General features: G+C 40.3%; 1 protein-coding gene across 1 annotated transcript in view; it reads left to right on the top strand.

Annotated features, from left to right (window-relative positions):
* The window catches only part of LRP6 (low density lipoprotein receptor-related protein 6), a 36,853-nt gene extending 17,691 nt beyond the window's left edge, over positions 1–19,162 (top strand). The window contains exons 8-17 of the mRNA XM_010076914.1: positions 1,397–1,608; positions 1,802–1,992; positions 6,410–6,619; positions 7,931–8,056; positions 9,429–9,665; positions 11,384–11,494; positions 13,344–13,574; positions 14,821–14,957; positions 16,133–16,230; positions 18,015–19,162. Coding sequence (XP_010075216.1) covers positions 1,397–1,608; positions 1,802–1,992; positions 6,410–6,619; positions 7,931–8,056; positions 9,429–9,665; positions 11,384–11,494; positions 13,344–13,574; positions 14,821–14,957; positions 16,133–16,230; positions 18,015–18,306 — 1,845 coding nt within the window. The 3' untranslated portion in view covers positions 18,307–19,162. The remainder of the gene's footprint in view (positions 1–1,396; positions 1,609–1,801; positions 1,993–6,409; positions 6,620–7,930; positions 8,057–9,428; positions 9,666–11,383; positions 11,495–13,343; positions 13,575–14,820; positions 14,958–16,132; positions 16,231–18,014) is intronic.
* Positions 19,163–24,608: the final 5,446 nt, after the last annotated feature.

The following is a 24,608-nucleotide window of genomic DNA, read 5'->3' as shown; positions in this document are numbered from 1 at the left end:
GTTGTTGTCAACCACTGAGGCACCAAGCAAGTGACCTGTAAGAGATCTATCAATCTTGGGAAAATGTATTTGTCTGGGGATACAGAAAAAGTAGAATAGAGCAGAAAGCAAAAGGTGATACAGGTTTAGTGAGGTTAATTGTGAGCAATGACTGCTTATTCATTTTCGCATTTTAAATTTTTTTTTCTCCCTGATTTTTTGAATGGGGGAGAAGCAGGAAACTAAGATGAACAACATGGAGATACTATATTCAGTTTAATTTGTAAGAGACTATGGTTTCTGGAGGTAGGTGTAGTGGTAGTTGGATCCTGATGAAATGCCCTTCAGCCTTAACTCTTAATTTAGCAATGATTTTAATTTTGGAATATCTAAATAATTTAGCACCCAAAACTACTCAAAGGCACCAGGTTTTTGCCAGCTTCAGCAGAATAAACAAATGTAAGACTTGTAGGCACACCCTTTCATAGAGGTGACAAGCCAAATAAAGTTAGGCAAATTTTATGGGGAAGTTTAATTTGAGGGTGAGAGGGTGGTGGCTGCTCACCTCAAAAGCGTGAAGTTTTCCGAAAAGATTATGTAAGGCTGTGTTTTGTGAGTTATCAGTCCTCTTAAGATCTTTTTTGAAAAGTTTGTGAAAGATGTCAGTTAAATTCACCTTTCACTATAGGAAAACTATGCCGTTTCTTTCTTAAAAGAAATAAAAAATAAAAAAATTTAAAAAAGAGAAAGGCACATGAACTCCAGAGGTCTGAACCAGCAGAAGGCAAGAACTTTGAAGCAGAAAGGTGTTAGACGGAAGTGCTGTGAAATCACTGGCATACGTTAGCTCGTGTCCTTTCTGTCTGTTGGCAGATTTGCCTTACTATTTATTATTCGTCCTTATGTCCCCCAAGTGTGATGGCAGTGATGGTGAGAACAGTGAGGCAAGAATTTCAAGTGCTGTCTGGCCTCTCTTTGCCTGTGTTTTTATCTGTCCAGCTGCAGCTTTGGGAATTAGTGGTGGTGCATTTCTATTGTAGAGTGCTAAACATACTGGGTTTGGATCTATCCAGACTGAACTTAAGAGTTGTCAAGAAAGGAGAGGAAATGTGGAAGCTGACCCTGAATCTTCAGCATAGAGACAGTTTGGACTTGCTGGTCAAACTTGCTAAGTTTTGTGAGCTGCAACCAACTTATGTGATTCCCATTACAACAAACCATCAGGCTAGGTGTCTGTATCTGATCAAAGGTGTTGGTGGGGCAACTGGACCTGGATGTCTCCTTACTTCATGATAGTATTTTGGCTGCCTCCTTTTGCTGAGCAGTACTGTGATGTGGTGCGTGCATACCAAAGAAAATTGCTCACATTGCATCAGATTAAATGCTTTTCTGTGGGTTGTTTTTCTTTCCTTTGTAGAGCCTCACTGTTGTGACAAGTCCAGTTCCCAATCAGAACCTAGATATGCAGCCTTATGACCTGAGCATTGACATCTACAGCCGCTATATCTACTGGACCTGCGAAGCTACTAACGTGATCAATGTGACACGCCTGGATGGGAGACCCATGGGAGTGGTGCTCAAAGGAGATCAAGATAGGCCCAGGGCCATTGTGGTGAATCCAGAGAAGGGGTATGTAGCTGAAATAGTGATGTGGGGATATTCAGGCTGAAGGTCTTGAGAATCAAATTGTTTTCTTGCTACTGGTTGGTTTCTGTTTGTCAGAATAAAAACATCTTTGACATTTGTTAAGATGTCTTGGTCATATAGAAAAAATGTGGAAAGATCAAATAAACTGTTTTTCCTCTATTCCTTCCTGTTCCAGATACATGTATTTCACCAACCTACAGGAAAGGTCTCCTAAAATTGAGAGAGCAGCATTGGATGGAACTGAACGAGAGGTCCTTTTTTTCAGTGGTTTGAGCAAGCCCATAGCCTTAGCTATTGACAGCCAGCTAGGCAAGTTGTTCTGGGCTGATTCAGACCTGCGGAGAATTGAAAGCAGTGACCTTTCAGGTAGAGTAGCACTTTAATTCAGTGATTCATTTGTGTGGTGTGGGTGTGGGGGAATGCAGAGAAAGGTGTCTTCTTCTCCTTCCTACTATAAACAGTCTGTACTGTGATTTTAATCGCTACCTAAATTCCCAGCCAGGAAATGTGCATGATTCATGCTGTGTGCCTTTACAGTCTCATGCCTCTATCTATGATTTGCATTATTAATTGCTACACATGCTATTTACTTTAGTTTCTCACTGCAAGACCTTTGTGTGGTTTCCCAAAGTCAGTTCACAAATTACAGCAGTTTTGGAAATGGGAGGGAGAGGGCTGTTTTTAAAGGCTTTGTTTTTGGTGCAGTAATCTGTCAGAGGAAAGTTTCCTGTTAGTGGAAAAATCTTTCCTGCAGAGTTAAAGCAGCAGGTGTACAGGTCACTTAAGCACCTGTCATTTAGGGTGAAGTGATGTGAGAAGTATAGAGCAGATCTAACATTTCTCTGTTCTCAAAAGGCTCCCTCTTCCAGCTATGGAATTCTCTTTACCTGCTCCCTGAGGTTGGTTATGCTGCTTGTCTGACATTCTCTGAGTTGACTCAGCTCACTAAACCATATAAGCAAAACAATAACCCAAGAACAATATACAGGAAAAGAGAAATCGAGAGCAGTGTTCTGTTGGTTTGGAAAGCTGAATTGGTTCAGCAAGAGTCCAGCAAGCAACCAGAACTAGAGCAAGAGAAAAGGCAAAATCATGGAGTCAGACTGGGTGAAAGAGACTGAGATGTCTTTTATTTACTAGCCAGATCCAGGAAGCTGCTGGATCAGCTCAGCTGTCTCATGTGGCTTTGGTAGTAATTTGTTGTGACGTGAGCTGGGCTGGATGTTGCTGATGGATGTGTCAGGACATTCTGAGCACATACATACCCATCTCTGTTAGGTAATGCGATGTATGCCCCCTCATGCTGCTGCTGGTGGAGGGCAGTGGCAGAATTTCTCTTTCCTCTGCAGTAAGTCTGTCCCTGGTTTGAATAGTGCATGTCCTTGTACTTCAGCTGAGTATTATTCTACTATCAGAAGCGTAAGTACACGCATAAGGAAATAAGGACACCCGTTGCAATCTGTGAGTGAGTTTGAGAACTTAATGAGAGCATGGTAGTTTGTAATAATGTCTTTCACTGATGGCATGATGCCCTCGTTCAAAGTAGCAGCATGTAATCCCACTGACACCAGTGTGACTTTTCAACCTTTTATTCAGCTGCTAGAGTAAGCTTTTGTTTTGGAAAATATTTCAGTTTTTCTAGATGATTGGAATTGAGGCTCAGCAAGAGAGTAATTTTTTTCAGTGGCTGACATGGTGTGTTACTGGAGGATTCAGGGTCACTAATGAACTGCGATATCCTGACTGTTTAGTATTTTAAAATATAGGACATAAGCTGACTTGAGTTAGTGATTTTTTTTTTTTTAAAAAAGGTGGTATGGTGTGTCCCAGTATGTTCTAGGCTATCCCAGATCCAGGGTCTGCATGAGTAAAGTAATGGGTAGCAGCAGAACATCACATGTGCTTTGTTTCTGTCTTTGTCTGCTGTCGACTAGAAATTAGGACACCAGAGGAGGAGATGGGTCTAAATTCTAATCCAGTCTGGTTTTAATAATTCTGCGTTTGTTTTTTAAGATGTGGCTGTTGGATTACCAATGTTGTGTAGAAAAATCTCACCGTATTTTTGAAGAACATGGAAAAAAATCATTCCAAAACCTCACTTGCTTTTTGGCATTTGCACCGCAAATAGATTGCTGTAATCACCACAATAAATTGCTAACTGCTGAGATGCATTCCTGTGCTTAGGAATGCTGATTAATAGGCTCTTTGACTGGCTGAGTAATTTTTCTGCATGTTAGGTTCTTAAAAACATGCACAGTCTCTTGCTCTGTCGACTCTGTAGGTGCCAGTACCCATAAAGAGAAGGAGAGCTAGAATGCCTTTTATGTGATGCAGTCCTTCTCTTCCTCCCTGTCCTTCAGGCATGCAGTTAGGACTTGGTTATGCTGCCCTAATGGGAGATCCTATTGAAGCTAACCAGATTCTTCACATGATTAAGGGGTTGTTTATGAAAAGATGACTGGAATTAGCTCCCTACCATGGAAACTATTTGGAAATTAGTTCCTCTATTCCAGAATAATTAGTGTGATTTGGAAATGTCTAATGATTCTGGAATTAAGTAATTTTTATTTGGAAATAGAATGAACTACGGGTGTGTCCTGATTTTTGTATTTATTTGTTTGTTTTTAAGCCTTTTTGTGAAAGGTATTGCTGGAAAGAGAATCGTTATGCTAGGGGAGCTCCTCTTAATCAGATCTCCCTTTCATCTGACATTCCCAATAAAGGGGACTAGCACCCTGATGAGCCACCTTCAGATTTTATTGTTGGTTTATGGAAGGCGGGATTTTAGTGTCTCAGTTTAGTCAGAAATAGTCATTTACACTTGGTCACAAATATTAAAAAGAAAGATTAAGACATTAAGGGAGTGAAAATTTTAAGCTTCGGAGCTTTAGGAGCATACTGCAAAATGCCATGCTGATTGACATGGGCATGGCAGAGCAGGGCATGTACAGACTCCATTTGGGTAGGTCAAGGGCTTAGTTTTAACAATATTCCTTCCTGTCAATTTGCATTTTCCCCTACTCCCAGCTTAGCTTTTCTTCTCCTCGAGATGCAGGTTGCTGTTTCTTACCTTTTCCCCATACAATGAGTCATGTTCAAACAGATGGTTGCGGTTATTTAGTTTGATTTACATCACTCAGTCCATTGATTTCTACATCAGTCTGGGTATAGCCTCCTTCAGAATCTATCAACATCTTTGCTTAATCAGATCATTGCTGGTGTTGTTCCAAAGTGGTGGGTGAGAGCCCAGTCTAGCTGAGGATTAATATTTGGATTTCCGTGTTCTGCTTTAGATGTTACCACTTGCTAAATATTTGGGAGGTTACTTAACTTCTGACCTCTGTATGCATTTAGTGAAGAGAAGAAAACATATTTTTCATAGCTGAATTTGTTTGTAAGTCATCATCACTGACATACTGTTGATTAAATTCTCAGTAGGCTAAAAAACATTTGCTACTAATCAAAACAGAGGGATAGAACCTGCTCAGATTAGATCATGAAATATATGTCTTTTGTCCCATAACATTATCTTGTGTGGGTACAGTAGAGACATGGTAAAATTTTTCTGTGGTATTCAGTTGTACTGGTATATTTTTACAGGACAAAATATGAAAACTTCTTGGAGATCCTTTTGTTGGTGGTAACATGCAAAGCTATTGTCTGCTGTAGTAAAAGTAAAAAATAAGCATAGCAGTGAGCCAAGGTATCTGAAAAACCAGGATTTATAGGTAAATTTTCAAACTATGGCCTAATTTTAGACTGTGTGATATTGTTTCAGCATTGCACATATGCAGGAGATTCCTTATGTTTGTGAGTAATTTTATGCTCAGAATCTGATAAACCTCACTGAATATTTGAGTGTTAATGACCATGTCATGTCGCGTAGAATAAACGAAGCATGGATTAAACCTCACTATTGAGCTCTCAGGTTTTGAATACCATATTTTCCTTCTATGTGTGAGTTACGAAGTCTTCGCTGACCTTGGACAGTCTTTAATGATACCTTTAAAACAGCTGCGGTCTGTCTTCTGTCTATGTGGAGTGTTAACCATGAAGTGTGGCAGTTGCTCTTGACTATATTTAATGCCAGGTAATCAAGCATAAAGGTCAACAAATACTCTTCAAAATACTCTTCAGACATGTAAGTCTAAAGCCTCTTGGCTGCTACCGATGATTGCTAAAGGAACTGAGGAAACTAAGTCTTCGCTAGGAAAAAAGGAGCGTTCCCAATTTAGCATGAAAACCTTAGTGGAGACAATGTGGTTGGAACAAAAGAATATGAGGTAGTCAGAAGTCAGGTGTTTACCTTAATCTCATCATTCATGTGAAGAGTACTAACTACCTTGTCTTCACTTGGATTTTATCTTGTATTAGTTAACACAAGCTAATAATCTATCTTCTTATTCCCTGTTGTATGCCGAGACAAAGCAGTTAATCTCCCCAAAAAGGGGTAGAAGAATGAAAAGAATTACCCGTTCCCATCATATTGATAAATGACTGGATTGGCTGATGAGAGCTGAGCCCCCAATTCCAGATGCTTCTTAAATACAGTAAATGTATTTGAAGCACAAAAAAACTGTCTTCTTGATGAAAGTAGAAAAAAAAATTTGATTGTCTGTCTACAAAATGCATCAGTCTTGCATCAGAGGACCCAGGATTGCTTGTGTTTTTACCTGGTAGTGTAAAAGGTAGTGGAAAATAGTAGTGTGAGTGGTGCAGAAAATGTTTGTGATAGCTCAACTAGAATCAACATAAATACTAAACCACTCTTTACCTTCTGCAGGTGCTAACCGGATCGTTTTGGAAGATTCTAATATCTTGCAGCCTGTGGGACTAACTGTATTTGAAAACTGGCTGTATTGGATTGACAGGCAGCAGCAGATGATTGAGAAGATTGATATGACTGGTCGAGAAGGACGCACAAAGGTCCAAGCTCGTATTGCACAACTCAGTGACATCCATGCTGTGAAAGAACTCAACATACAGGAATACAGTAAGTACAATCCCTGTTTGCAAGTGCAAACAGTGCTTGTGGGGCTTGAGGCAAGGAGTGGCCGCAGAGAGATGAGTCTGTTTTGCCTTGTCACTGGTTGACATCAGTGCAAATCAAAGGGGCCAGAAGTTGGTGTTGATTTGTGTCTGTACATTGCCAGGGTGCAGTGAAGTTTGTTTCCTTCAGGCAGGTGGCAATGGACTGGAAATCTATCACAAACCCAACGTGGCATTTTGTTGCTGATTACAGCTTCATTGATAGTCCCACACGGGCACCTGGCATTTGAGTGTCCGTAGGCACACTGGAAATGTCCTGTTATCCCTAGTAGAGGATTTTCTGGATTGTGGCTGTGACACGCTAGGTATTTACTCCAATTGGACAAGCCCAGCTCTCAGGGCCTTTTACTAGCAGTAAATGTTTCAATAGACTGCCTGCCTTGAAGGCAAAGCGAACATTTTTTTTGGTGGCATTTGTATTGGAAGTAAATGACAGAAGAGCCGTGTTGCATTGCACAAAGGAAGTGTGTATTAAATAACAGTTTGTGTTGAACTTGGCTGAACTTTTAGGATTTTTTGTTTACCAGGACGTAGGGTTTCCCCACGCACACTTTCTTGAAACGGTGGGAGCTGGATGGTTAAAGCAGTGGAGCTGCCGTTGTCCTTGAGGAAATGGGCCTGGTGCATGCCTTGGAGAAATATGTAGAAAAATGTCTGGGGATGTTTAATTAATGCATCAGTGCAGACTACTACTAGTTTTGTTTGCTATTAATCTCAGTACTTCTGTCAAGAGTTCCAAGAGAAGTATGTTGTCCTTATTAAACATTAAAATGAAGAGACATATTTATCTAGAGCATGTTAATTTGAGTTCTGGAGACAGTGTGGAAGGTTCATAATTCATAAATTAGAAAAGTTTACTTTTTTAGTGGTCTTTGATAGAGAAGATGAAGTATGGAATACAAGGCATCTTTTTGTATTACTAATGCTTCTATTTTTGCTGCAGAACTAATTCTATGTCACATAAGAAGCAAAATGCTTTGAGTACTGTTTACTGGTTTAGTAGACCCCGTGGCATGATCCTCACAGTGTTTCAGATCACGGACAGTTATCGATGTGCATGATAATTATTGATTGTGTAAAGGGACAAAATGCACGCAACAAAATAGAACAATTCAGAGTTGTTTTTAGTATTGCTTTCCCCAGGGGGAAGTTAGTAAGGAAGGTAGTCCTGAGAGCCCAAAGAAATCACTGAAAGTTTGGAAAAGAGGTGAAGATTTCTTGTCAGTACCTGTCTGTCTTATTTTTAAAATCACAGGACAACATCCTTGTTCTCAAGATAACGGTGGCTGCTCGCACATTTGCATTGTGAAGGGCGATGGCACCACGCGCTGCTCTTGCCCGGTCCACCTTGTTCTGCTGCAGGATGAGCTGTCCTGTGGAGGTAAGTCCTTCCTGTGCTCTGTGTCCCTGAGCTCTCAGTTTCTGGGTTGAGAGGGATCCCCATCTTTAGGGGTGGCTTCGGAGCAGAAAGAATGTGACAGTGCACCAGGTGCTGTTGTATGCTTTTGCACACTTACCTCTTTGATCCCCCCTCAGCTAAATCTGCAAGTATTGAGAAGGAGTAAGACAAAAGAAGAAACTCACTAGCTGACTGTTGAATAAGGATTTGTGTTCACCCTTTCCACTTAAGACCACTGAATTATTTCGTCTTGATTTTTTTAATTGTATGATTTTTTATTACTTTTTTCTATCGCTGTATGTTCTCCTTTTTCAAATTAGTGGTAGATTCTCACATTCTGGCATATTGCACCGTGTCTGTACCATTTTATTCTTCTCTGCCGTCCTCCTCAAACTCATCCTGTGCATGTCTTTCTGAACTGCAGTCCCAGAAGGGCGAGTTGCTTCCTCTATGGTGATACGGCCACTGTAGCCTACGCCCTGGTGTCGCCAAGGGTGGGGTTGAAATGGTGGAGAAGAGAGGCACTTTGGTGCTTGGGTCTCTTTGTGCCACCGTACTGAATGGATTTATTATGCAATCTTCTCGACATCAAGGCGACGTGTGGTCTCACAATGGAACAAGAGCTAACATAATCCAGATATTTTCTCAGGGCAAGTTTAATACCAGGCCAAAAAGACAGGGAGGAAAGGGGGATTAAGAAAAGGGGAAAAAAAACCATACTTATTTACTGCAGGAGATTAACAGTTACTGTAGTAAATGTTAAATAACAGCTAACAGCTGTGTTGAGATAGTGGGACTTGACTAGATGGAGCAGTTTTTTTGTCGTTTTAAAAGAATTTTGACTGAACAGAGCAGTCAAGGGCACATAGCTAGACACTGAGTCACAGTGCATCCATCTGCACTACATTACATTCTTTTAAAGTTTTCTATACAATGACTGTGGAACGTTAAAAAGAAAGTGAGCCATCAGTTGTGTATACAAGGGTGTTGTAGGAAAGGGGGGGTAGAAAAGTGTATGGACTTTAAATGAAGATTTTGAAGACCTACTAACAGAAGAGTGTAAGAGGGTGAAGTGTGAAGGGAAGAAAATAATTGTGCTTTGAGTGTGCATGTTTCTCTGTTCCTCTTGTCCTTTGTCTAATGAGCCTCCCATCGGTGTGAGCCTGCATCAGTCACGTGGGGCTCAAGATCTGCACAAATGCCTGCGGAGGCAGTGGGGGTGCAATTTACCTTATGACATGGCATGTTTATCAGCTGCGTGATAAATGAAAGCAGATGAGCTCTTCTTGTCCTTACCTGTCCTGATCTGCTGTTTGTTCACCTGGATTTTTGTTTGTTTGCTTGATTTTTAAAGAGCCACCAACCTGCTCCCCTCAGCAGTTCACCTGTTTCACAGGTGAGATTGACTGCATCCCAGTGGCCTGGCGCTGTGATGGTTTCACTGAATGTGAAGACCACAGTGACGAGAAGAACTGCCCAGTGTGCTCAGACACCCAGTTCCAGTGTGAAAGTGGACAGTGCATAGAAAGTGCCCTCCGGTGCAATGGAGAAGCAAATTGCCAGGACAACTCAGATGAGAAGAACTGTGAAGGTACAGAGGATCTTTCAGAGTGTGGTGAAAATAAAGCTGTCGTGGGGACACTATGATAGATACCAAAGTTATTGCCGAGTAGGATTTGGAAGGGTCTGATGTTCTGCTAGTTTTTAAACTGATCTATTGAATGGGAAATTTTTTTACAAGTCCATACTTTTTGTTTCTCCACCGGTGAGACAGAAATAACATTGATCTCCTGCACAGTAATTTTAAGCTCTGTTTGTGAAAATTACTGTTAAAAAGATGATTTAACCTCTAAAAACCTGGTGACGGGGAGTGAATTACAAAGTGGAGAAAATCCTTGTTGTAGTTTTTTGTGTACTGTGTATTGAGTAAGGTCTTGGGATTGTTTGTTTTATAATACCCAAACAAATGAAATTAAGCTTTTGTGAGTAAGTGGGAGTGAGAGACAGATGAGATTTCTGGAGACCTCCTCTTCCTGTAGACCACAGCAAAAGACAGTATTTGGTCCATCATTACAGAAGGAAGTGCTGTTGCCAACACAATGGGAATTAGGTTCTTTTAATTTTGGAAAGGACAGGTTATGCTGGTGGAATCTGAACTACTCCACCGTTACACAATGTGAAACATGAGCAAACTTGCCCTTTCCCCACTGCCCAAGTAGTGAGGCATTTTAGGGGCAACTTGTAAGCTTGAAAGGATGTCTCTTCTCTATATCCTTTCAGTATATTTTCCATCTTTGAAGAGACTGTCTAAAGGTCTTTGTATCAAGGCTGAATTTCTTTCCAGAAGATGTGTTCCAGCTCAAACAAAAACATACAGACTGATGCAGAGATGGCTGTGTGATGAAAGGCGATTGTTAGCCAGATGAGATGCTGACATCTGGAAATACGTTGTGCAAGTTAGCTTCCCAGTTGCCATCCAGCAACTGGAGGTATCAGGCTAGGGGCTGTTTATAGCCTTCAAAGTGGACCTGTTATTCAGAGTATTTGAGCTGATTACAGATCAGAGAAGCCTTTAGTTTACCTTCTTAATTCAACTGAAGTCAGAAAGAATTTCTGGATTTATGAGAAACAGGAGGCAAAAATATGTGTAAACAACAGCAGCCAGCACCTTGCCTGCAGCACCTTTTTTCCCAAAGTGGTAGTTTATTTTTTGAGTGTACTGGCAAAGCTCCAGTTTTGTCTTCTGTCTTTTATTTCAGTTTAAAAACATAATGTCAAGTGAAATATATTGTCTCATGATCAAGGAGTTTTCTGGTTTAGAGGAAGAGCACAAGGGCATTGAGAAACCACATTTATCTTTCTTAAACATTTTTATCATCATGGTTTGGCAGATTTATTTTTAATAACTTAATTCTTCTCTCTTATATTACAGTAAATGCTTAGAGTTGGAGATTCTAATAGTAGTTTTGCAATAACCATGTCCTGGGATAAGTGTTCTCAGTGGTCTTCTGCTTCTGAGTTATTTTAGTCAAGGTAACTTTGTCTCACAGTGTCCTTACTGTAAATAGACAGTAAGGACCAGGTACCCACTGTGCAATGTCCTCAACGGAACACTGAATCACTTTTTCTGCATGGTTGGCATGAGGGACTTTGTGTGCCACTGGCTACTTTAAGAAATGAAGCTAGCAGCAGGCTAAGCTCTCCCAAGATGCTCCTGATTGTATGCTTTGATGTCTTGTTTTCTTAATCATTTTAAAGAGTAGAAGTCTTTGATACTGACTCTTGGTGTGTGTGGGGTTCTCTTTCCAGTGCTTTGTTTAACTGATCAGTTCCGCTGTGCCAGTGGGCAGTGCATCGGAAAAAGCAAGAAATGTGATCACAACCTGGACTGCAGTGACAGCTCAGATGAACAAGGATGCTGTAAGTGTAAAACCTGAGACGAGTGACTTGATTGCAGCATCTGAAATTTATTTCTTAACTTCTCTATGGGATAGATTTTATTCTGCCAACCAGACTGAATTAATTGTTCCCAAAATGAGTGCTCCTGTTCATAACTGCTGTCATGCAATTAATTCACAACGTGGTGGAATAGGAATAACAGAAATAACTAGTATTCTAAACAAGTAGTCTCTGAGGCAGAGCAGGCTAATAGTTTTTCCACTTACCTTTTTAAACTTTCAAGGCAACAAAAGGTTTGTTTTATTATAATCTGTTAGTATACTGAGATGGTGCAGTGTTAAAAAAAATCTTTCTAGCAGCATGCGGCTTTTATATATAACTGCTCTGCTTCATGGTTTTCTCATCCAGAGAATCATCCAGAGAATTAATAGCAGGTGCTTTTAGAATCAGAGGAGCACTCTGTTTATAGAGTAAACCTTCTAGAATGTCATTTGTATCTTGAAAAGATGTAATTCTGAGCTTGATTTATGATTAGTAAAATGTGATATCTCCTACCTTGAAATCTCCAGGGCTCTGCAAGAAAACCACTGCCTTTAAAAGTCCAACTTGAAAGTTCATTTTCACTGTTGGTGCTTTAAAAGAAACTCTAAACAGGAATATTTCTTGTGTTAGAGGTCTGTATATCACGGTTGACACAAACATAACTTGAAAATGCAAAGCCAGAGTTGGACCCTTGATCTTAAGGAGGAGTAATAGGAGATGTTCTGTCATGCTACCAAATTACTAGTGACATTATCACAGACGTATATAGTTATCTTTATCATAGTTCGTACATTTTCTGGTTTTTAACAGGATGGAAAATTAGCCCACCCAGAGTAAGGTTGCAGTTGTCTCTATCCCTCTTCCAGTATGATCAGAAGTCTGTTTACTTATCTCTGTAGACTGTGACAAGCTGGTTAAAGTGTGGGTTTGGTGTTCAGGGAGAAGAAAACGTGTTGAGGAAAAGACTTTCAGTAATGGATAAGATGTAAAACACTGACTAGGACAGGAAAATACTTTAAAGTCTGCTTTTCTTGTCAAATTCATGAAGCACAGGCAGGGGGTTGTCAGTTATTCCCAGAAATGTCATTGCTTTTGGTATTGTAGGTAAAGCCACTCATTTTGACTGTTGAATAATCATTTCAGATACAGATTCCTCATGAGGATGGCACCTCTCAAGCTGATGCTCGGCTGTATCTGTAGTCATCAGTGTGGGTCAGATGTGGAGTGGATTCGGTAGTTTAATAAACAGCAGCAAACCCAAAATTCATCATTGGTGCATCACCTCTACTGTTCAGCATAAGTAAATGTCACACAGTTGAGTAAAGGGAGTGCCAATCTGTTACACTGAGTGATAACCTAAGTGCTTATGTGATGAGGTGCAGCATGAAAAGTAGTTGTCATTGTCTTTAATGACAAGAAAAAGTATAACTGGAGTCCCCAGCACAGTGCCATCCGGAGGCATCTTGTTCATCAAGTTCAAAGGCTAGCCCTGCCTGTCAGCATGAAGGAAGATCAGGACCTGGTTCATGAGCCCCCTTGCTCGTGTATGTTTTGTTCATTTCCTGTCATTTGTGATTCAGAAACCCCTCTGTATGTGTGGAGGTCATCTTGTGCACAGGTAGCCCTTATGGACCCTCACAGTCTTTAAACAGACCTGTCCCAGTGCCTGTTTGTTCCTTCCTCCCATGTATTGAATTGAAAGCTGTTGTCTGTCTACAGAAGAGGAGGCTTTTATTTTTCCTTTGTGGAAAGACATCAGGAAAACTGATGTCGGTACATGAAGCTGGTGGATTAATTTACACGATCTGATTTTCCTTTTTCCTTTTAGACACAACAGAGGAGCCTGCACCACAGCCCAACAACACAATAGGCTCCATCATTGGTGTGATCCTTACGGTGTTTGTGGTTGGAGCAATGTACTTCATCTGCCAGAGGGTGCTGTGCCCACGCATGAAGGGAGATGGGGAAACAATGACCAATGATTATGTGGTGCACGGACCAGCCTCTGTACCTCTTGGTTATGTGCCTCACCCAAGCTCTTTGTCAGGGTCTCTTCCTGGTGAGTAAATGGTGTGAACCTTGTCCTGCTCTTTGGCACCACAGGGTTGTAGCTGACAATACTGTGCGTGGATGCACAGGAGATGTCCTTTCCAGATGCGTGATTCTTGAAAGCTGTTGGAAGCCAGGATTGTCAAGGCTTGTCACCATCCTTCTTTATAATAATGAACTGCTATTTTACCTATGCTATTCATGAGCGTTTAGATACTTAGCAGAACCATAAGCTCAAATAGATACACATACCATGGGAGTTCTCTTCTGCTACTAAAGAAGCCTCTTTCTGGACTGCTACAGCATCAGCGAGATATCATGACAGTACAGGGTAAAGCTACACAGAGTTATATTCATGGGACTTTAAACATTAAGTAATTATTCTTTTTAGATTTGTAGACTGGGTTTGTATGCTTGTGAAATTTCTTGTGAAGTCTGTAGCAACCAGCAATAACTGTGATCTCAGCTTCTTTTGTTTGACAGTGAAGTTTCCAGCACCAATCCAAGTGCATTATGATGCTCCTGTTTAAAAAGTAAGATTTCACTGCAATGTTGGACTTCATTTATATGCATTGTTTCTGTATATATTGATTGAATGTGTACTGTAACTTGTGGCTTTGGATCCAGCAGGTTCTGGTCAGAACATAGGGGTTCTGTGAGGCTGTTACAGGGTTAAAATAATGCACCAAATTTCCTTGCTTTCTGTAATAACCAGCTTTCGTAGAGAGAGTCTTTGAACAGAATTTTCACCATTATTTCAAGCACAGTGGCATATCTCTCCGTTTCTCACTTGGACTCTCTGCCAGCATGCTTCAGTCCAGTAGCAAAAGCTCACTTAGTGATGTGGAAATGAAAGAACACAAACCCTCTCTTCTCTCGCACAAATTTCAGTTGCTCGGTTGAGGTGGTCAGATTCAGTTTCATGTTTTATTCTGAGGCATAGAAACAGTGCCTGTATGCCTGTTCTCTCAAGTCTTTTCCAGCTGTTCAAATTAAGGAAATTGTTTCTCCTCACACAGCTATAGTGTAGCCCAGTGCCAAGTCTTGCAGTTGAGTAGCTAATACACATTATTCCCTGACAGTCTTCATTTCAGTTGTCCATCAAGGAGCACTGAATTTGGTCTTCATGCCAAGAAGATTAATTTTGGTTTTTGGAGTTGTGCTTATACTGCTTTTCTAAGTTATTTTTTTAAGCTTTCTTTTCTCTGTTTGCTTTGAAGAATTGAATATTGACATACATCTTTGTTCTTCTTTAGGGATGTCTCGAGGTAAATCTGTGATCAGCTCCCTCAGCATTATGGGAGGGAGTAGCGGGCCACCTTATGACAGGGCCCATGTCACTGGAGCCTCTTCCAGTAGTTCTTCAAGTACCAAAGGCACTTACTTTCCTCCAGTAAGTCATTCTAATATTCATAGACCTTTAATAGCTTTCAGGGAAGTGCCAGTATCTTTCTGAGGATAATTAATTGACAGGTGAATGTTTTGGTTTAGGTTTCTAGCCTAATAAATTTGTTTGAATATGAAGCAAGTGATTTTGAAAGGGAAGGGAGACTGTCTTCTTCGAAAGCAGTGTAGGAATTTTCTGTTAATTTTTAAAAGTTGTGAGAGAGCTCAGTGCCAGAAAAAGATGTTAGATTTAATGTCAAGGGAGATGAAAAAATCCCTATAAATGTTGAGCAGCTCTGGCAGTGCTATCTCCTTTCATTATATTCTGGCGTGTGCCTCTGGAGGTAAGGCTCTGGTTGATTCTGTATAGACCTTTCAAGGAATTAAAATTAAGTTTTGTGTCACGTCTTGCAAGTGACAGGTAAGTAAATAAGTGTCTTGCAACTTCATAGCGTTCCTCTAGTCACAAATGGGTAGTGTGCTGCACTAGATGCTATATAAAAGTTGGTACCAGCCCTAGAGGGCTCCCTGTCTCTTTAGTTCTAGCATCAGAGGTTGTTGTTTTAGCTATTTTCATATGAAGTCCACCAAGCTACTATCAAGTGTTAGAGTTATGTGCTCAGTCAGTGCAGGCTGAAATCTTCAACTGTCACTTTTCAGTTCTAAGAATGAAATAATCATGTTATATCTTTAAACTAATCAAAATACTGTTTGCACTAAGAGCATGCCTGTATAGGGAAGAAATGCTTGCTGTGGACAGCACGCTGCAAATATTATAAACAGCATAATACTTGGGGACTACAAGCTAGCAGGAGCAGACATCTGCCAGTTTGCCTAGGGCAGTGGTATCCCTAGTGACAATCTAGTATTGAACAGCTAGCTTCAACTTGTACTTTTCGGCACTGGGTATGTCGAAATAGCAACAGCAGTCAGCATTTTTTGAGAAGAGATTAGTAATAGCTTCTATGAAGGGGTACCAAGTGGCATTTCCAGTGTCTGTGAAAGGAGCTGGGGAATAAACAGAAGAAAAATCCTGTTTGTTGGGAGGGGCTGTGCATGCAGTTCTTAAGTTAAGGTTCCTATTAAACAGCACTAAAAATAAGTTTATAACCTGATGTTTTCTTGTTTCTCCTTTATATATTTTTTTTTAAACTGTAGCTTTTTCCTTTTTTTTCCCCTTAGATTTTGAACCCACCACCATCACCAGCTACCGAACGTTCACATTATACCATGGAATTCGGTTATTCTTCAAACAGCCCTTCCACTCATAGATCATACAGGTAATTATTATTACAGTAGCTTCTGTCAGGATCAAAGCAGTTAGCGTAGAAAATGCAGAATAAAGACAGCTTCTGCTCCATAAGAATTGCAATCAAAGGCCCTAATTCTGCAAGCACTAAAACGGGTGCTTAAATGGGTTCACGTGTATTGTGTCACTGAAGCATGTGTGCAGCACTGTTTGAGGTAAATTGTACAGTAAGTGGGTTAGTGGTACACCTCTTGGCTATATTGCTTTAGGGGGAATGACAACACTCATCACAAAACTAGCTAAATGCCAAAAGAAACCTGGTACCATGATAACTTTGAGCCAAAAGTACTTAGCCTAGAATGAACCCTGCCTTGTTTTAGGCTTCTGTCTTAAATATTTTGTTATGTATTTCTCAAAAATGATAGGCACACACCATGCGGAGGAGAGTTGGCAATATAAAGGCTAGTAGGTCAGAAGTAAAGCTAATATTACGGCCTAGATAAAGCATAGAAATTCTAATTTGGCATATTAAGGGTTAATATCTGAAAAAGGTTGCTAACCTTTTGCTTGTTTTCTCTGACTAATATTAAGGGGCATGCAAGCTTTATCTCTTGTTTACTTGGATGTATCTTTCTTACCTTCCCTGTAAGATGCTATTTAAGTTCATTCTGTTATAGCTAGTTACCAAAAATAAACAAAGACCTCCTACCTAAGAATTTAAAGGTTCCCCCCAAATCACTAGTAGATCTGGTCAATGAGAAGAGAGCGCTGCATTTGTCTGTTGAAAGAAATGCCTCCCTAACACAAAGCCTTTGGGGGCTTTTGGATAATGAGGTCTCTGGGGCTGAAAAGACATCTCTTCTCCATTAGCAGAAAATATGGCCTCTGTTGTGCAGAAGGTCAGACCAGATGTTTATAATGGTCCCTTGCAGCCATATGAAAAATCTTTTAAAATGATGAGTAATTTTCTAATGAAATAAACCCAGATTTTGGCACTGGCATGAACTGTGCTGATCGCTGGTTAGCTGATGTGACTTTTAGTATTTAGTAAACAGTAGTAGGGATGTAGGATAGGGTTGAATGTTTTCCGAACGCTCCCCCACCCAAAAATAAACCCTGGCTTTGCTGCTTCTGATCTTCCTGTTGTTCCTAATGTTCTGACTTCCAATATGGAGGAGCTGCATCCACAGCCACCCTCAACAACTGATTTTGATGCTGGTAGTTCTAGCTACCAAGCACCTCCCTTTCTAATTTGTTTTCTTTAAACTATCTTGGGCTCATTTTAAAAGATATTTTGTGGTAGGAGCCCTTGGGAATTCCATCCCAGTTACTGCTCTGGCAAGTGATTCTCCCGACTGCTGTGAATGTGCTAGGTGATTTTTTCAGTCTCCCTGTCTGGGCTTTGAAGTTAGGATCCATAAATTGGATAATGGAAACAGAATATCTTCCCCATATAATTGCAACACAGCTATTCTCCCCCTCCATGCCCTTCCAGTCCCACTGTCTTAGCAGCAACTTCTACAGCTAAGGCTTTAGGGAGCCTTTTGGCAGTAGCTAATTAATAATTAGTATTCCTTTCCCTAGTTGCTATAACCTGATGCTGTAGCGCAAAGGCGGGCCTTCTGCCAAGGGAGTTAGTGAGTTTGCGGTGTCAGAGAAAGGAGAGCATGATGCTGTGCACCTACTGTAGAGGGGTTGACCCGCTCTCCCTTTCTGCCCTGGCTTATCTGCTGCTTGCTTGTTCACGGGCGCGTCATCCAAAATGCAGAGTCTTTCTGTATGCCAACGCTTTTCCCATAAATTTCCCCACCGCAGCTACCGGCCTTACAGCTACCGGCATTTTGCACCTCCCACGACACCCTGCAGCACAGATGTCTGTGACAGTGACTATGCCCCCAGCCGAAGGGTCACGGCAGCGACGGCCAAGGGCTATACCAGTGACTTGAACTATGATTCAGAGCCTGTCCCCCCACCACCCACTCCACGCAGCCAGTACCTGTCGGCAGAGGAGAACTACGAAAGCTGTCCTCCTTCTCCGTACACAGAGCGGAGCTACTCTCACCATCTCTACCCACCACCACCATCCCCCTGCACGGACTCCTCATGAGGGGTAGCCCCCCCGCCCCGTTATCTGCCTCCACCATGTAAATACAAAGTGTTCTGCTGGGGAGGGGGGAGGGAGGTCTCTGTGAGAAAGGAGGTAGGACAGTGTACAGTTAAATGTTATTAAATGGAGTGGAGGAATACTGAAGATATTTGTACAGAAAAAAAAAGGATATTTATATATTTTCGTAAACAGCAACTGCTGCTTGTGCCATAAGAAGAAAAATTTTTGTATAAAAGAACCCAGACATTTGTACAAAAAAGTTTTTATTTTTGCAAATGGAACACAAAAACATGCCTTAATCCAGTGAAGTGACTGAGCACATAAGGAAATGGAAGGACCAGGATGTGTTACTTGTCCAGCAAGGCGAGATGCGGGGTTTGTCAATACCAAAAATGTTTAAAGTAATTAATAATAAAGAAGTCCGTCTCAGAGCAGCATACCATAGATAACTTGGAAGTAGCCAAATAACCTCTAGGTTAAACTACAGAGGGCCAGCAACTAAAGTTAAACTTGAAAATGCAGTCAGGACAGATATTAACCTTACACAAAGGGCTTGTTTTCTACAGGAATACAGCAATCGTAGCAGTGAATCCAGAAAAATAATCACACACTTTTTAAAATGAATGCACCTCTGTTTTTCCTTAATGCATTTACCAAACTAGAACATTAAGAGCTCTCTCCTTGCTTGTGGAATTTCAATTATTTTTGTTGGATATATTTTAAAGTTTGCTTTTTTCTCTTGTTTAGCTTTTCCCATCTCTTCTGCATCCTTTCTTCCTGCCTGTGTCACTTTAAATCCTGATATCCTTATTTAAAGTACTGCTAGAACTGGGCTGCTGTAAATTCTTTTTTTTTCTCCTAATTAGCCTTGTCATGCAGTGAGTATCATGCTATACATTACCTTCTTCATTTTGCCAACATGGTAGGATTCTGTTTTGTACCAGGTCAGTACGATTTTCACGTAGTTGACAAGGGTAATATGCATATACCTGAATGATTTTTAGTCCCTTAAAAAAGAAAACCTTATTTTGACCTAGTGCCCACAAAATGTCAAATATTTTTATATCACATATAATATAGACAGCATATTTATAAACTATAAATTTAACCATGGATTGTTAGTTTTACTGTAAATGAATAATATATCCTTGCAGTACTTTCAGTGTATATTAATATCACAGTATACAAATCATATATATATAAATATAAATATTATTTTTTCCTAGTAAGGAAGCATTTAACTTTTGGTGGAGCAACTCTCCATAAAAAAATAGAGCTTTTGATCATTGGAAGGAGTTCCCATGCTGTATTAACTGCTCGTGATTTCTTTGTGTTAGGCGAAGCCAGTTTTCTCAGTATGATTTTGACATACCTCCTCTTTTGCATGGTGTGAGTTTAATACTTTAGTGTTAACCACTGTGAATGTCAAATGTCAAGATATTCTTAACCGAACCATTTTATATTTGCATCTCTATTTCTGTATATTATCATATTTAGCCCCTTCTCCTGTCAGCCTCACCCTGGTGATTTTGACAGGGAGAGTATATTATCAAGTGAAAATATTATTTGTGTAGGTTGAGGGGCAACCTAGGATATTATTAACTCCTTTTTGACTCCAGTGCAGTGTTTTGAATTTGCTTTGGCTGTAGTGGAGCTCACAGTGTACCTGATCTTAGATGGCATTATGCATTTGCACCTTCTGTTGACATCAAATCCACATTGAAGGTGCTTGATGCCTTCAAAGACTGGCCCTCTGAGTCTTCTGTCTCAAAACAAAGGTACTGGGGAGCTTCTGTCTCCTAGCCTTTGCACATAGTATGGGCGTAACAACTCTTCAGAGGTGCTGTTTGGGTTTTATTGTTGTCTGTTGCTTATTTCCCAGACAGTTTCAACTAAAAGAGAAGTAATCTGAAAATGTGGCACGGGCTTTAAGTCATGCTGTTGACAGAATTAGTGACAAGTAATTCTTGCTAGTGCTGCCACTCATCTGGAGTGCTGGAGTTTCACTTGGTTTCAGCTCCAAGGAAAACCGCGGCATTTGGGATTCCAGCTGTAATAAAGGGTCTTTCTAGTAGTCCAAGATACCCGAGGAAACTAAAAAGCCGTGGTGGTCTCCGGGCTATTGCAGTTGATCTCTGGATCTGGCGTACTAAGGTTTTTGTGGCCCAGTTTTCCTTCTAGGTATCTAGGAATTGCGGTAGCTGTTCTTCTGGCTCTTCCTTGCTGGTGAAGAAGCTTGTGTTCTCCAGCAGGATGGATGTTGAGGAGGGTATTGTGAACTATAAGGGAACACAAAAACATTTATATGAAGGGGGGGAGGGTGGGTGTGTCGGGGCGGGGTTGTTGAGTCTGGCACACCGATGAGAATTAGAAACTTCTTGTTGTTTACATTTTTTCGTGTGCAGCATTCCGTGTGGGGTTCACATGTGGAAACTTGCACTAATGAACTCAGAAGAATATTGCATTGTTGTATCTCAGTCCAAGTGCTTGTACTGCGATGGCAATGGTCTCTTCTTGCAAAATACTTTTTTCAGTGTGCCAATTTCTGTTTGAAAAACTCTAAGGTGGTTGAGCTTAAGGAGTGGTATCCTCTTTCTGGAGCAGTTGGGCTGCCTCACTGAGGCTTCCTCTTGGAGGGGACTTCCTGTGGGTAAATTTGTAAGTGTGTTAATTACAGCGAGGATTCTGTAGAAGAAAAACTTTCTCTGCAATAAGGACTGTGCTGCCTGCCTTCTGTGCTAGTTTATGTACGCACGTAACTCAATTGAAGTCAATGGAGCAGACATTTAATTCAGTGTAGGATTTGATCAAGTCTTTTTTGATACATACATTTCAGTTTATGCATCAGGTATTTTGAGAGGTCTGCCTCTGGGAGGTTCATGCGAAGAGGACAAAAGTGGTCAGACTATGTTTTTCCACTGAAGATGACCAGCATAGAGAGCACAATGTTTCTCGTCTGAACTAACCAAACAATTATTTAGTGAGAAGCTGCGATCTGCCTTTTCAAGTACATGTGTTTTCCCAGTAAATCTAGAGCAAAATTTTGAATGAATTGATGACCTATGAAGTTCCTCTTAGGGAGATCTCCAAATTACAAAAGCAACAAAATGCACACCTGACACGTTCCCAGTGGATAAACCACAGACTGACTGAGCAGTGAGACTGAAGAATTTCTCTCTGTTCCTCTGCCCCACTGAGCCAGTCGTGATTCATATTCTCTCCTTCCCTTAGTGAGGATTCTCAAATTGACTGTGATGCTGATAACATACACATGTCAGTTCATGATGTCACATCTGTAGCATTAGCATGGAAGTGGTCTCATTGATGTCAATGAAACTGCTAGTGGTCTTTATGCTAAGCATAAATATCCTTATCTTACAGCATCAGGCATATACACAGCGGGGCATTTAACACGGGTACCTGTTGTGCACTTTTTCCTCTGTGTGGACACCTAGGAAGTGTTCATAACTGATGGTCTGGCGATGGCAACAGCTGGCATGCTCAATCAGGAAAGGGACAGTCCTTTGTAGTTTAAAAAAAGAAAAAGAAGACATTACAGCATGATCTGTTGAACACTAACCTTTGCATGTTCAGCAGAAGCTTAGCATGTTTAAATGGCAGTGTGAATGAGACCTAATCTTGCCTTTTGAAATGATACCTGCCGTGTCATACTGCATGCATTTCATACCTTCCTAAGGAACACTCCTCATTGCTCCACTGCTTTTGGATACCAAGATAGTTGTTTGAAAAGAACTTAGGATAAATTGAACATGCACATACCATCTGCATTTGAAATAAAGAATGGTTTCTATGAATATAAATTCATGCAACCTGTGTGTATACATTAAATGAAATATTTACAGCAATGCAAAATATGCAAATTAGGCAGTTGATATCAAAAGATTCATTTTGCTGTGAGTGGTAACTTTCAGTATTGTAAATTCCAGATTAATGCCACAACGTTTTTCCCCCTTGTGCATGTACATGTATATGTATGCAGGTACATATATCTTTGATAATGTGAATTTACTCAAAGCTCGTAATTTTCTCCTTGTGCATACACGTTCACACACCCACGTCGGCAGATTCAGCCTCCCTGCCTTTCATAGTGCTAATGCTGGATGCTGTCCTGCTGTCTGGCGTAAGCTGGGCTGCTTTTGGCCAGGCTGTAGGATAAACAGCTTACTTGCTACTTTAAACCTGGATAGTTAACGCTCTGTCATGCCAGACAGGAGAGGACACACGTTTTTTCATACTGTTCCCCTAATTTTGGAGTCCATCTTGCAGATGAGTAAAACTCTTCTGTTTTGTGTAGCTACCTGAAAGTCAATCTTTTGTAGTCCTAGCGTAATTATGAAGAAAAATGCACACAAACTGCTTGACACTGCAGGTGCTACAATCCACTGCAAGCGCACTTGCAGAAAATCCTTATGTATTGCACTAATAGGCCTTTGTGTGGCGTTCTGGTCTCCAGTTGTGCATTGCTTCTCTATTTATTATAGCCCGTTCTCTAGAAATGGCTTGATTTGTGTGTCTTAAACACAAAGTAGTTTGTTTTACTTTAAACTAGTTAGGCCTGTCCTAAGATGAAAAGGCTGCTGTCTTTAGTGTTGAGTGTTTTCGTACCTTATTGCTTGGCCAAATCTCCTTGAATTAATTTATTACCACCGTTCTAGAGGGAACTGCTTGAACTACAGAGCTCCCTGGTCGTGCATGCTGTTGAACCAAAATTACTTCTTCAAAATATCTCTTAAAAAGTAATCAGTCACTTTTTTTCCTGATGTTTTTGTCTTGAGCACGTTTGTCACACAATATTGTTACAAACAGAATCAACTTTTGAACATGTGCTGTGAATGTAGCAGATTACTAATTATTTCTACAACAAAAAGATAGATGGTTCATTGGGTGCAAAAATAATTTGAACATTGTTATTCAGAAATTGCTTTCTTAACCATGGGATTTTTTAAATTGCGTTGTGATGGGGTTATTGCTCGAAAATTAAACCTTAGCTTAATTGGCAGGTGACAGGTACACCTTGAAAATAAGTTAGGAAGGACCTAATTGCTTGAAAATGGGTACAAAACATTCCAATTTTTTTGTAAAAGTAGTGAAATAAAATACCATAGTGATCCAAAATGGGCAATTTTCTTTCCTTTTCATCTTTAAAAAGGGCAGGTCAGTGGATGATGCCAGTGTAGCATTCATAGGGACAGGGTGATTCACTCCCAAAACCAGGCAGGGTAAGTAAATTGTCCATATTCCATTCGGGCCAAGGGTTGTCAGCAGCACGCAGTGTGATTGTTAGGATGAAACTATTGGAGAGCAGTCTTGTTCCCCTCTTTTAAATGAACAAGGAGTGGCTTTGAAGTCCTGATTCAAATGGCTGTAGCCTTAAGCCAGGCATTTAGGAGTCAGCCAGGGAAAATTAAAGTATCTTTTTGTGAAGAGGATACCACCAGGCTTAAGCTGAACTAGCCTTGTTTGCAAGTGAAGGATCTGATGCTGCTTTCAGATTTTTAATCTTGTTTTTGGTTTTTTGTTTTGTTTTGTTTTGTTTGTTCTTTTTTGTAAGCTTTAATCACTGTTTGTCGTTGTCTTAAAGCCAGCTGGTGTCTCTTGTTCATCAACTTTGGTACGATGGTGCTTTGCAAGGATGTATTTATATTATAATGACCAACATTTGGTCAGCCCTATTCACTCATTCACTAACTTTTTTTTTTTTTTTTGTAAAATAAAGTGCTTTACTTGTAAGGTGTATATAAACCTTGTACAAAAACCTTTTCAATTATTACTATAAACTGAGTTGTAACAAATTAAATGTTGATTTTTATAATAAAACTAAGAGTGAAAAAGGAGGGATGCTCTTCATTTTATTTCAACATCTGGAGGAAAGGTGATTAAAAGTCGTTGTGTGTCTTTGCTCTTTATAAAAGCCAGAATGTGCTCAGTTTTCTGATGCTGTAGGCAGACTCTGCTAGCCCTGATGCATTTGCCTGAAACACACAGTTGACTGTTGGTTTCTGTGATTCTGCAATGCAACTGGATACATTTTGAAGCTAAAAGTCTCCATTATTGATCACTTAGATTAGTTACAGGATAATACAAACCAGACAATTTTACCAAATAAATCTTTAGCAGACTAGAGATGCCTGGTGATTATTTTGGAGACTGCTGATCTTTAAATCTGTATCAAAATGTTTGCAAAGAGAGAAGTGTTTAACTTTAAAATTTAGAAGAAATTCACCCCCCCTCCATCCTACTGCTGTAACAGGTAATTGGATAAGAAGCAGTTCTGAACTGTA

The sequence above is a fragment of the Pterocles gutturalis genome, unplaced genomic scaffold (assembly GCF_000699245.1).
Source record: "Pterocles gutturalis isolate BGI_N339 unplaced genomic scaffold, ASM69924v1 scaffold9233, whole genome shotgun sequence".
Taxonomy (NCBI): domain Eukaryota; kingdom Metazoa; phylum Chordata; class Aves; order Pterocliformes; family Pteroclidae; genus Pterocles; species Pterocles gutturalis.
This window is presented reverse-complemented; position numbering and strand designations above follow the sequence as displayed.